At 41.7% G+C, this 13,389-nt stretch overlaps 1 protein-coding gene across 1 annotated transcript; it reads right to left on the minus strand.

Annotated features, from left to right (window-relative positions):
• Nucleotides 1-919: 919 nt before the first annotated feature.
• Nucleotides 920-4,859, minus strand: LOC142774490 (uncharacterized). Its single transcript, XM_075874828.1, has 5 exons — nt 4,750-4,859; nt 2,987-3,052; nt 1,957-2,082; nt 1,430-1,531; nt 920-1,113 (listed from the first exon to the last, which is right to left on the minus strand). The coding sequence occupies exons 2-5, from the start codon at nt 3,008-3,010 to the stop codon at nt 1,024-1,026; spliced, it is 342 nt and encodes a 113-aa protein (XP_075730943.1). The 5' UTR covers nt 3,011-3,052; nt 4,750-4,859; the 3' UTR covers nt 920-1,023.
• Nucleotides 4,860-13,389: the final 8,530 nt, after the last annotated feature.

Consider the following 13,389-nt stretch of genomic DNA (forward strand, 5'->3'; position numbering starts at 1 on the left):
AAAAAATGACCCCATTTGTAGATACGGGCTCAGGAAGCTGCTGAAAACAAGTTCACAGCGCAAAAAGTTCACACTATGGAAGCCATAGCATGAAGTGATGGCCACAGCTGCTTGCTCGTTTGTAATGTGTACAATGACAGTGTCAATGAAACGTAAACTGGCTCATAATTGCCTTCAAATACGTAGGCACGTAAAAAGACACTGTGTGCTGATGCATGAGTCTCATGCTTGATCACTACATGGGATTCCCAAACTTCCCAAAGCTATGTCATGCAGAAACTGCTGACTAATATTTGTTATTGTTCACACATAACAAAAATGCCAGGGGTCAAGTACCAGGCATGTGGTGTTAATCTTTTGGTAAAAAAACAGTGCTACCATGGGAAGAAAGGTATACTTACCCACAAACATGTGCTTATTTCAATACGTACTTGTACTGTAAGCTGGAACAGAAGCCTCTGGTAGAGGTAGAACATTGTCAGGCTAGGCCTCTGTATATTTACCTCCTCAAGCAGCCTCAAAACTTTCTCTGGGCTAGCGCCAGTGAAGCATATTTCAACACACAAAAGAAGGCTTCTCACCGTCATTTTCTTAATTTGTGGTTGGCTGTGCCACACGAATGAATGCTCGAAGGGGGCAGAAGTACTCAACTTGAAACAACGAGCCATGCACTTTTGTGGCAATTTTGCAAGGTGAGGCACATGTGGGATATTTTCTAAGCAGCTCCAAGAGGCAGCTTTCAAAAACTACGAACTTACATTCTTGGGCAATTGGCAACGTGTCATCTCTGTAAAGAGAGGGTGGGCCACATATACCTGTAGCCATCAGAGTTAAACATGGTTGAAGCATCCTCGCTAGAGCTTTGAATTTTTGCCCCCGTATTCAATAAAACATAAAAGAGCATAACTCACAGCCACGAGCTAGAAAACGATGGCTGGTTCGGTTCCTCATCATCTTTTTCATGGCCTGGCCGCAGGGAGGAACATTGAATCGATAATGGAGGTGCACCAAAATCTGTAGTTGCTAACTGCGATTGTCCAGTGAGCTGGCGGTGGGGTATCTGTTTGCGACACTGTTGTTACAGTCTTTTTCTATACAGGAAAACCTGCACACCTGTGAAAGAGAAACACCAATCATTATTTTTTATGCACTAGTGCACCAGCAAAACACTTACAGGATATAAGCTACCATGCAACACAATAAATTGGTAAACACTGCTCAATGTAAAAGCAATCCTGCACATAATATAAAGTGAAGTTAAAAACATACACCAATGTTTATGATGGTTTATTATAAATGAAGGATGAGCAATGAAACATTTTGAATGCTATCCTCTATGGACAACCAATTGTGCAAAATTGCCGGTAATTTGACCAGCCAAGCATGCCCTTCATGAAAAGAGAAAAATGGGGGTGTCAAAAACAATAACCTTGAGATTGCAGCTTTCGTTGGGCATAAGGTCAGTCTGTGCAGCTGCATGGTGCTTGATGGTGTACCAGTGGCCCTTGAGATAACTGATGCTTTTTGAAAGCTGTAATACAAAGTGTGCAGAAATCATTTTTAGCAAAGTGCTTCGTGAGTTATGAGGGAAACAACTTAAATAAGTACCTAAAATTATAGTCCACACGCAACTACCATGATTTTAGTTGTAGCTATGCCTTCAACAGCAACACGTCTGTAGCCAGAAATTTCAGTGGGGGGGGGGGGGGCATTTGTTATAGGCCTTCGATAACACCTAATTTCATTATTTACTCTAGGCGAAAACCCCTCAGGCGGGGGGGGCCAGCTTTAGGGCACCTTCCCTGACTACAGGTCTGAGCAGCAAACAAATGGATGCCCTGAAACAAAGCATGGCTTACAAAAAAAAAGGGCTCATTCACACCACTCAACAGAGCCCACACAAATTTTTTTCTCCTTTAACTCACTGCACAGTGATCCATATATTAGGTTTAATACCTGGGAAATTTTAAACGCTTCTGACGTGGGCTCCCCAAAGTTTGGAGTCAGGTCCATTGCATCAGTCTCAATCTCCATTGTGGCACCGATGTCTTCAAAGTAGGCTGCCTCTTGACTAGTCTCCTGCTGGAACAATGTAGAGGGTCACACTGGATTTTAACGCACTTACAACATGCCAACAATGTGAACTGAACATGTGTCTTCCAGTACGCTCACAACATATGGTACATGTTATCATTTTGCCAAGGTGCAATGCAAAATAGTATGTCTTCTATGTGCTTGATCTGTGAACTCCATTTTCGTGCGCTAAATACAGAGAGTTTGCTTTTCATTTCCAAATAGTGAGTTCATAAGATTGTGTAGAAATATTTTGTTTTCTTATACCTGCTTTCATTGTGTTAGTAAAATAAACTATTCTAATATTTTGACAGCAGAGTAAATGCACATCACATGCCAAGCTATCGCATGTGTGAATAGTTCTTGAAGAATGCATCAGGAGTCACACCGCTACTGGGAAGCATTGTCTTCTTGAGTACACAAACGTGTTTATTTCTAGAGTATGCTTCATTGAATAAAGTAATTCAGCTATTGCTACTGATTTGCCTTTCACAGTTGTTTTATAGAGTTACATTGTATAGAAGGGTATGACTATAGTAAGTGACGGAACAGTCAAGTGTGCATAACAAGGCAAAATAGCTCACTTGACTTTCCAGCACCAATGGGAACTGATTGACAGAACACAAGAAAGTAGGACAAAAGGTGCAATGACAAAGAGACACGCACAAATAGCTACAGTGTGGATTTGCACATTCATAAAGAGACACTGTCAGCTGGAACACACACTGAAGCCTTGAACCAACACTGCATTTTTTTCACAAACAGGTGTTCAAAGGATGAAAATGGTGCACACCTAATTTAATTCATCACCTTAGTATGTTGGTTTAATGAGTGAACATGTACCAGGCAAAGTTGGACTTCCTACCTATACTAGTCTTTTCTAGCAACTCATGGAGGGAAAAGCAAGTCTTACAGAAAGGAAGTCCTTGGTGTCCATTGAGAAAAATTGCTCCTCCAGCTCATGTACAGGGAAGGAGTCCTGTAAAAAAATGTAAATGTGACAGGCGTTTGAACTCGTAGTGATAAGGGAGGCAGATCCCCCTAAGATGTGTAGCATGTAGCAGAATGACAAGTTGGGTGAATTCATGCTATTCATATTTGAAGAAAAAGACACAGCGCACAAAGAAAGCATATACGAGAAATAGAGGGAAGACACAGGAGCACACTGTCTTGTCTGTGTGTTTTTGAGCACTGTTTTTTTTCTCGGTGTGATACATGTAAGATTCAGATTAATGTTTGCACATACGAATGAAAGACGCACTAATGCAGTCATAACTTTTCTTGTTCATAGCTTTACAAGAGTAAGTGAAACTTGAAAGATTCCCTAGTGATTTCCTAACATTATATGTACCAAACTGCTGTACAGCCACACATTGTGCAACTAGACTTGAAGAATGGACCTACATCATTATCAAAAGAATGGGGCAAAATTTGAAGGGAAATGACCTCAAGGGCCAATTTGTGCAGACAGAAATTGACAAGCATATCTACAGGCACATCTATAAAATATAAGCATTAAATATAGAATGGGACAAGCACATCTATTTGGCTCGGCTCAACTGAGGCCATAGCGCACTACGTTTCAACACAGATTGCAAATGACTAATACACCTGTACATAAGAAATTTGTGCTGGATGTCGTGCTCCTTACATCTGTTCCATTTCACAGTTGCATGATACCTTTGTCACCATCACAGCTTACGCTGAGCCAAAATACAGGTTTTGCACAGCGTCCGTGTTCACTCTGTGGCAGTGACCATGCACAATATGCAGGTACAGCAAAATTTCATTATAGGCATGCACGCATTTTCCCTCGACAGACTTCAGTGGCTGAAGTAGATGGAGTTTGTATGCTACATGTACACAGAGGGCCCCACAGAAAAGCACTGATGTGTGCTGAACTCACTTCCTTCACTCACTCACTTTTGGAAGCACAATACTACAAGGTCAACCATTCGAACTAGCAATGTGATGTTCACTCACAACTGTTTCCACATGCAAGTTAATTTTGTGTTGCTATGTGCCAAGCTATGATAACATTCATTACATACCATATGTGTTTATGAAACCGTAACTCTGACTGGGTGTTATAAAAATACATTTCCAAATAACTCTCCGTTCCACCTAGACTTCTGGCCACAGGCAGTAGCTCATTATGTAACTTATACAGGAAAAGAAGTGACAGACAAAATACCTGTTCAAGTGCTCTGTAATTGTGTGCATATACCAGAGTACCTTTAGTGAAATAGCAATGTGAAAGAAAGACAGACAGTATCAGTACGAGAGCTGCTTGAAGCTGGCCACATTTGCAAAAAAGGCAATGACTGTATTAGTGTTCTGTTTGCCTTGGTTTTATCTTTGGCAAATACAAATTGATTGTTGCTGCCAGAAAGTAAACTAGAATGTTTCTTGTGCTTTATCTTCTCTATATAAAATTACTTTGGAATGTGCCACATTACCTAGACTAGCTGTGCACAAAAGCGTCTAACGCAGTACTCTGCTAAACCACATAAAACAAAATAAAGATAGAATCATGATTTCACTTCACTTTCCTGTTTACAATGGCACTGCACATTACAAGTGTGCCACAGTGATATTGATTTCAGTAGCAAAGAAGTAAACTTGCTCTCTGCTACAGTTTTTTCTTGATAATGACTCTCGTGTATATATCCTTACTTAGGTAGAATCTTCCAATGCATCCATCGAAGCAAGAAGGTCGACAGTTGGCTTGACTACCTGCAAGTTTATATAATATAAAGGGTTGCATACAACAGTACAAAGTTTCAGGGATCGAGTCATAAAAATCTAAATCCACCGAGAATGCAATGCTGCTGGCACATTAAACTATTCTGCTGTCAGAAATGTGCACCCTTATCAAAGCTGAATGAACGAACACTTTCACAGCTGCAAACTCAATGAGACCCACACAGCATACAGGTCTAATGTAGTACAGTCACTTTACTTGTAGAGTGGCTAACGTTGCTTCATAACAAAGTGAAAGTGACTTCCGTTGCAAAAGCTCACGATTATGACCGATGTAAGTTGCTGAAGTTACGCCCACAGTGTTGCACGTCGCATATTTCGCTTGCTGGTGTCAGTCTTTCATCTCTCTCCCTGGGGGCCCAATAACATACGTAGTGGCATGGCAGTGCACTGGGGTATGATTGTTTTGCTCGTCGATACTGCTTTTGCCAATACCAGGACCGTCATGCAATGCTCGCTATTGCGCCTACCCCTGACACCACTGAGATCCTATTTAAAAAAAAAAAGATACGCCCGGGCATAAATCTAGAGCCAGAATGTACTCACCTCACTGCCGAGCTGCTGGCCACCCCGCAGAGCGCAGCTAGGCACCGCATCCAGGCGAGGTCGTCAGCGGCTATAGCCCATAGTCCTCTTCAGCGTGTCTCTCCCATTGTAGGTGCTCGTAGCAAAGTGCAAGGAGCACACTTTTCAACTTGATGTGCTTTTTTCGCTTTCAAGACCTAGCACTTATAGCCACAACTGCCGTCTTTCATTGCTCATTGGCAGCCGATGAAACGATACAGCAGCACGACTGTTGCCATTGCTCACGCAGCTAGAAAATGCGCATCGAATATGCACCATACTTACGCACACAGGTGATCACATGGGTGTGGCAATACACAACAATGTACTTTTGCCAAAATACCAAGCACCAGATTTAAGGTACGAGAAACGATCAGCAAGTGCACACCATAAAGACAACACCAGAAAGGGCGAATTCCTGGAATGCATAGTCTTCAGCTCCCTAATTGCACAGGACATCTAGAGTTAGTGTTGTAGTTCTGAAACACACATCATTTAGAAACAAAATTTCTTTTTTTCTGAGAAAGTACTAAAAGCATTTTTATGGTTTTTATTTACTCATATGGCCTAGATACCATCATATTAATAGTTCAAGCTACTTGTCGCGTTAAGCCAACCAAAAAAGAACGGTCACTGTCATTGTCGGCAGTCACAGCATCCCCATCAGCATACTTATTAAGGGCTTTTTACTCACATTCCTTCCCATACCGTGTGGCAGACTTCTAGCGAAAAAGTGTCTGCCCACATCTTAGGTATTTTGGTGTCCCACGAGCTGCTCTCTATTTGGGTACATAAGTGTAGAGTGAGTGGCATGTGCTTCCTGTAATTCTCGCTTTTCTCTCGCGCTGACATTTGCTATTATCCTGAGACATCTCTGTACATATTCTTAATGCTTCATTATACGTCACAGCAACATAATCCCTGTAGAACTCTCTCTCCTTGTTTGTGAAGTAAACTTATAGATCCTGAAAGCAGTTGCACTCCCTTCTAAATGCTATGTCATGGAAGAGTATCTCCGTACGAGGCGCCACGTTTTGTCCTACTATGTGGAGTAGCGTGGCCTCCTCTGGCATCTATATCCATTGAAAGTAGTTTTCGCTGCCTACCATGAAAATGCTTTGACAACGCACTTCCAGGTAGTGCAGCAATCATTCGTTGCTCTATATTCTGCCATGCTTGCTCATACAGGTCCAAGCAGGGGGAGGGGGGGGCACTGATCCTTGAGGAGCTGGCTGCAGTTTTTCCCAGGCTTGTTTGATGTCGGTAGAAGTCAAAGGCTCGAGATTCTCTATGCCGGTCCTTTTAGTAGAGAATAGGAAGTCACGTGTTATTTTTCAAAATTGCTTCACAAGTTCACCTATGTATGACAAAATATTACGACATGGCAATGGCATACAGCACTTAGGCAGTGTGCTTGATTGGGCTGGTTGGTGCACAGTATATGAAGACTACAACATGGGAGCTATTTATCATTGTTGTATGGCCTGTATCACATGTATGTGCTTATGTGTTGTTATGTGCAAAATTCCTATATGTTGCAATTGTCTTGCATGAAACGTTGGTTGTTACACTCTGACATCATGTGCAACATTGCGGAAGCTAGCGAGACTTCTTGCAGTTGATGCGTTTGCAACAAAAAGTAGTTTGATGTTCTTATCCCCAAAAATTTAATTTTTCTTTCGTTGTTCAGGCAAGAACTAAGAGACCTTTTTCCAGCAATCCCAAAGCCCGCGAGGGCGTCCGAAGCATTATGGAAGAAGTGTGTACGTCGAAACCGGTCAAGCACGCTGGCTGTTTTCTATCGCCCGCTGCTGGTTGGCGCCATGGGAGCACTAAACAAAAAAAAAACGATAGGCCTCCCCACATGTTGACTGTTATTCCAACCAAAATACTATACATGTCTGAACCCACTAGCATGTATATCTACGCATGAAATACAAAAGGAATGATTCAGTCAGTATCGCTATAACCAAGCGGACGTATACTAGATGTAGCAGTTAAGCGGCATGCAAATAAATGATGACGTGCCATCATGAGCAATGGAAGCTGGAAAATTGAATTCATAATTATTCAATGAATACTTCTAAAATGAAAAATTAATTAATTGCCTATGATGGGGTGTAGCCAAACTGCAGAGAGGTTTTACAATATTCAAGTACAGAGATTATCATTTTATTTCACAGGTCACGTGCTTTACAAAAAAGTGAGCACATTCTAAACACGTTTAAACAAAAAGGAATGGGACTAGAACTCATTTGTGAGGTTCTTTGCTCTGATAATTTACAGTTTCTTGGTACATGTTTTAAAGTTTGATTGTGCATTCACCAAAAGTGGTGTTTTAATCTTGCGTCGGTACATTACTCAAATATTGTCCAATCAGGAATTGTGATGACGTGCTACGCATGGCATCGGTGAAAAAAAAAACTTGCTCACATAAGATGAGTAGTAGTTTTCAGCTGCAAATCGATCGCCTCAAAGAGGCCGGGATCCTGCATTGGTTCACATGGCAAAGAAAGATAAATATCACCGTACTTCACCCGTGAATAATGAAGTGGGGGGGGGGGTATTGCCACCACAAATAAAATTATCCGCATTTGTTCCCTCGTGCGCAAGAGATCGCAAGCGTCGGCAGTGAGGTCTACTGCGGTGCAACAGTAACAACGGTGCTCAGCTGCTGACCCGAAGGTCACGAATTCGATCTCTGCCATGGCAGTCGCATTTCGGTGGAGGCGATATGGTAGAAGCTCGTGTACCGTGCGATGTCAGTGCGCGTTAACGAACACCAGATGATCTGGAGCCGTCTACTATGATTTGAGACACTGAAATGCCAGATATTATTAGTATTGCTACTCTGCTATAACCCAATAAAAATTTGATCAGAGTCATGTCAGTTGTTGTGTAGCAGGTAAACACAAATTTCTATCTCTCTCTTTTCGTCCACATTGGCTACGCTAGTCGATGTGTTAACACGCGCGCCAGCGAGCGTCAGAATTCATTTAATGGAATCACTTCATCTCGCCCCACTATGTTAGTCATGCAAATGTGATTCAGCCTTCGAAACCACAGCAATTTTGTACCATCAACCTAATCAGACAAATTGAGAAATTGCGGAAGCATATCATGTCACAAGTAACGCCACACTTTGTGCAAGTTGACCTTCGCGGTTATTAAAAGACATGTAATTCGACTGTATTAATCAACTATAAAGAGGCCTTAGTTTGACTTTTTGTGTCTCTTTATAACGCGGACGCTACACCCCCATTTTTGTAGATTTTTTTTCATGCGTGTAACCTTCAGTTGTAAGGGAGCAGTAGATGGTGAATGTATTTCCAAGCTTTTGCATACTGCTTTTCTTTGTTTTTTTGCCCTAAGTACTATTCAAACTAGTGGCAATGCAGGTTAGTAGACACTTATCGTCATTACTTATGTGGTGTGAGCAACACACACACTGTTTGAATGGGTGTTATTGTATTAAATTCCGACTATACTTTCTACAGTACTCTTCAAAAATTGGAACCTCAAATTCTACTCGCCGACAATGTCAATGGACATTGGTTATAAATGCATCTGCAAATCTAAGACCGCTGGTGTGCTTCATTGGCAACCGAGTGATCTCTTCTTTTTGTTTCATTTTTTTGCCATAGAGCACTGGTGTAGAAAAAAAACAAAAGGGTGACGTTTCTGAGCTGCTTAACAGATCGTGCAGTGAGTGGAACAACCAACGGAACCAGTCAAGAGGCGCACACAGCTAAACACTGAAGTACGGGATTGAATTACGCAGCAATATGTTCCACCTCGCCAAATTCGCGGTGTCTAAGAAGTCCTGAAACAGCACAGGTAAAGCGTGAGGCCCACGCACTGGTCGCGGTAACTGTTTCGGCGTACCAACTTTTCCCGTGAGCACTTGCGCGCCCGTTGGTAGCGCTGGTGTGCTTGAAAATGGTCTATTGAAGATATCATGTGTCTTACAAACAAAAACGCCGTTGAACATCTGCTATTATGTGGCTTTATAGCTTAGTTTTAATGTGGAGTCACATACAGGCTCTCTACTCTGGGTACGTCACAATGGCGGCCACCTGAACTTTCAGTGTCAGTGCAGAAAAGGACACCACAGGGTCATTCGGTACCCGCGTTCTTTTGTGCTCATACCGGTTTCTTCTGTTCGACAGTCGTGCCAAAACGGAGCACAAAGAGACACGAGAGCACACTGGCACTAATCAGATTTAACGTGAGCGACCACGAAATGCACAGAGTTATACGTTATGCTGGCCGAACTTCTTGCATAGCTTCCACTGTTTTGCACCTGGTGTGTAAAATGGAGTATAGTCAGCAACGTGTATGTATCTTAGCCTTGTCCTGTTTTAAGCGCTGTTTTATACTTCAGCACTTATGTAATTAAAAGGTTATTAAACTGAAAAATAAAGGGCCCACTTTTGCAGTGAGAGCTTCAAAGGCGGTGCCAAGAAATTTTTATGACTCTGAAGTGCTGCAGACTCACTTACTGGTTCATTCATGACCTTCAGGTAATCTCATAGGAATATGCACTGCATGGTGACTCTTCAAAGGGCCCTTCATGAGGCTGGGGCATTGCAAATAGAAAAGTGCAAAACACAGATAGTTCAGCGATTATCATATTTGCAAAGTATGAAATGGCTAAACGGCATGCAAATACTCAAAATATCAAAAAGAAGTCTGAGTGCACCATGTCTGAGAGAGCCACTCTTCAAAAAAGCTTTACACAGCACTTACTGCTCTCAGCAGTGCGCTTTTCATAGCAGTAACACTAAAGCAAAAAAAATTTTTAATATGTGAGCAGTTCATGTCTTCAGTTACCTTTACGGTGAAAGTTATAAAGAACACTTGGCAGATAAGAAATTGGTGGATATTTAATTAAGTAATCAGTTATCTTTGTGGTACTGCATTAAGTAACTATAACAATTGAAGTGTCTTTAAAAAGTTTTTTACTTATTCTTTTTTATTTATATAAGTACCCTGTGGAGCTGAGGGCATTACAAGTGGGTTACTCTTTTAATACAACATACCTTTAAAAATAAATAATAAACTTGGGGGTTACACAAATACAGTGAAGGAAGCCAAGATTAAACAGCATACAGAAAAAGGACAAGAAAGAATTGAGCGGGAATGCAATGCATTTGTTGGAAAATTGTGTGCTGTGTGGACTGAAAGCTGAAGAAGAGGAGTAGTTAACTTGAGGCTGGACGAAGTTTGAACTTTTCACAGACTCCTAGTTGGGACGGCATTGTGCAGTGCACCAATAAAAGCTGCAGAAGAGATTTTTCCACAGCATTAAAGGATCTGTTACAACAAAAAACCAATAATCGTAATTTGTTATTCTTTTCTCTAACCTGCACAAGTCTAAGTAACTAATTAATAGAAGAAATGATGAAACAGAATGCAAGTTGGCTTTTCAATAAAAAGGCCAGCTCCATGAAGATTTCAGCTCTCATGATTTAATAACTTGAAGATTTATCAATATGAGAGCAGGCGGCAAAGGACAGAAAGGTTAGACAGTTCTCAGATCTGTTAGCTGCCTTGTCATGTGAATAGAAGCATATGCTTACAAACAAATAAGTACAAAACAAAAAAAGCATGCTTGTCTATTTACGAGCAGCAGCATTGCCACTAGATGCTTGCATCACTGGGAGTTGGCCGCTTTGCAGAAACAGTGACCCTACAGAAACACAAAAAAATGTAAAACAAAACAGCTTTTTATGCTTTATGCACTTATGCAAACGAAGTAGTTGCCACACTGTTGCTAATGGCAGGCACTTTGCAAGCATTGAATAATAATGACGAACACGTCGGCGAGGTGGGTGCTTGCATGTTTGCACAAAGATACACGTTTATGCTGATCACGTAAGTGTTGATGGCCGTTGCTTAATAACAAAAATGTTTCGTTTAAGTTCATAGTCATGCTATATTAATTGTCGAGAACTGCATCGGGCCGAAATGACACAGCCGTCAACTCGCTCGACCAATTCTTGCGGTATGTGGTTCTCAAGATCGTCTCGATAGTAACAAGAGCTTGATTCGGGCACGTTGACTCATGCTCAATATCGTAGGTACTGCTCAACAAAAAAATCACAATATTCAGTCTCGATCGCCTAGTAAAAAGTAAGGTTCACGCAATGAGCAACAGGGCACAGCCGTCAGCTTTATCTGGTCTTAGAGTGGCACAATAAGGAATATGCGTGCATAGAGGCATAAGCATAAGTATGCAGACCCCGAGATCGTGTTGCCTAAGGCATTGACGTGCTATCTAGCGACGAAACGCCTGCCGCGGTGCGCATGCACATCCCATCTTATCAGTTGGCCTCTCATATCACTCTTTCCGATGAGCTAGTAGCCAAAACAACACCTAGGTGTTGCTGTCTTTACTCCATCGAATTAGTGCCGTTTTTTGTTTGTTTTTACGTGGAGGCTGTGACAGTGCTAGAATCACGTAGTTTATGTCGGTTGATTCATATCTAAGCATAGCCAGCCTCCGAAAACCTGATGAAGCCAAGCACACAAAATTAGGTTTTCTCAGCTCAGTTGCTTTTGTTACGTTAGGCCAAATATAACTTGAATCAGCCTAGTTATGAAACAAGCACAATAAGTACAAAGAAATAATTTTAATTAGTTTCAACGTTAGCTAGATTTAACTCAGCTTATTGAGACTAGACTCAGTGAATAGTAATTAGTGTATTCCTCAGCTTGGATTCTCTGAGCTCATAAAAATTGAGCTTCAATTACTTTATTGTTTTATTAGAACTTAGTAATTACACTTATTTGTAATCAGACTAGCTCGGTGATGGCATGATAAATCACACTCAGATTTTTCTACTTACCTTGGTGCTGCCTCATTAACTTAGGTATGCATAATTAACCTAATTATGTCATGTGAAACTCTAGTATGTTTCGCGTAAGTGGATATCATACTACTTAATCATCCATAACTCGTATGCACCTTAAATAACACTAATTAGACATAAATTAGCTTGATCGGTACAGTGTCAATATGGAGTAATTAGCATCTTCCAGTGTTTGGCACCTATAGGCTCATGAAAAGTCGACTTGAATTAAGGGGAGATGCGGGTGGAAAAATGAGTTTTTTTTTTCGAAATTACCGATTTTTTTATTTTCGCCTGTTTGGATAAAATAAGTGCTTCTCTTGTTATGAAAAAAAATGATACAGGTCGAGACTGAACAGAAATTGATTTAAAATTGCATCTGAAGAGCACAAGGTGCCTGTTAAAAGGTCAAAAGTGTGCAGTCTTCGAGCACCTTACCGCCGATAGTGCGCCGCCGCTAGCCATTGGTAATCGCATGAGTCGAAGAGTCGAGCCTCACTATTCAAATACCAACAGTTTCTCTCGCTGATTCAGCGCAAGAAATAATAAAAACAATCACTCTTCTGCGCATTTTTCGAGTGCCGCGACTGGTTTATCACATGGTACGAATTGGGGACCGCCATTGGCCGCTGCGCGCCTGTATGTGCTCTGAAACCTATTTGCGGGGTCCAAGTTTTGTCGAGCAGCGCAGCTGAACAATGCTTTTCTTGTGTAATTAACTCCGTTATAAAAAAGGCATTTCTCGCAAGTGAAAGCCGTTGTGCGGTGCGCTCTGTAGGAATAGGCTACGAGCAGCTGGTCCGATATGCAGCAGTTGTTGGCTTTAAAAGCCAATGCATCAAAGTCATCCACACCCGTCAGCCGGAAAGTTCGTGATGTGGCAATGGTTGACGTCAGCGCCAATCTTGAGAGGTCGAAAGAGCTCGCAGTGAGAGAACTTAGAAAGGGCGACATTGCCATTATGTACGACGGTGTGTGGCACAAACATGGCCACAAAATGGCGTGAAACTGGACTTAGGTTGGATTTAGCAGTCCTGTCGAACTCCTTCCTAGCTTGCAGTTGGCACAAGGCTCTGCCAGATGGAGCGGTAGTTTGGCAAGCGTTTCATGGCCCTGTCTGTGAGCGAAATGTCTG

Source organism: Rhipicephalus microplus, chromosome 10, assembly GCF_043290135.1.
Source record: "Rhipicephalus microplus isolate Deutch F79 chromosome 10, USDA_Rmic, whole genome shotgun sequence".
NCBI lineage: Eukaryota > Metazoa > Arthropoda > Arachnida > Ixodida > Ixodidae > Rhipicephalus > Rhipicephalus microplus.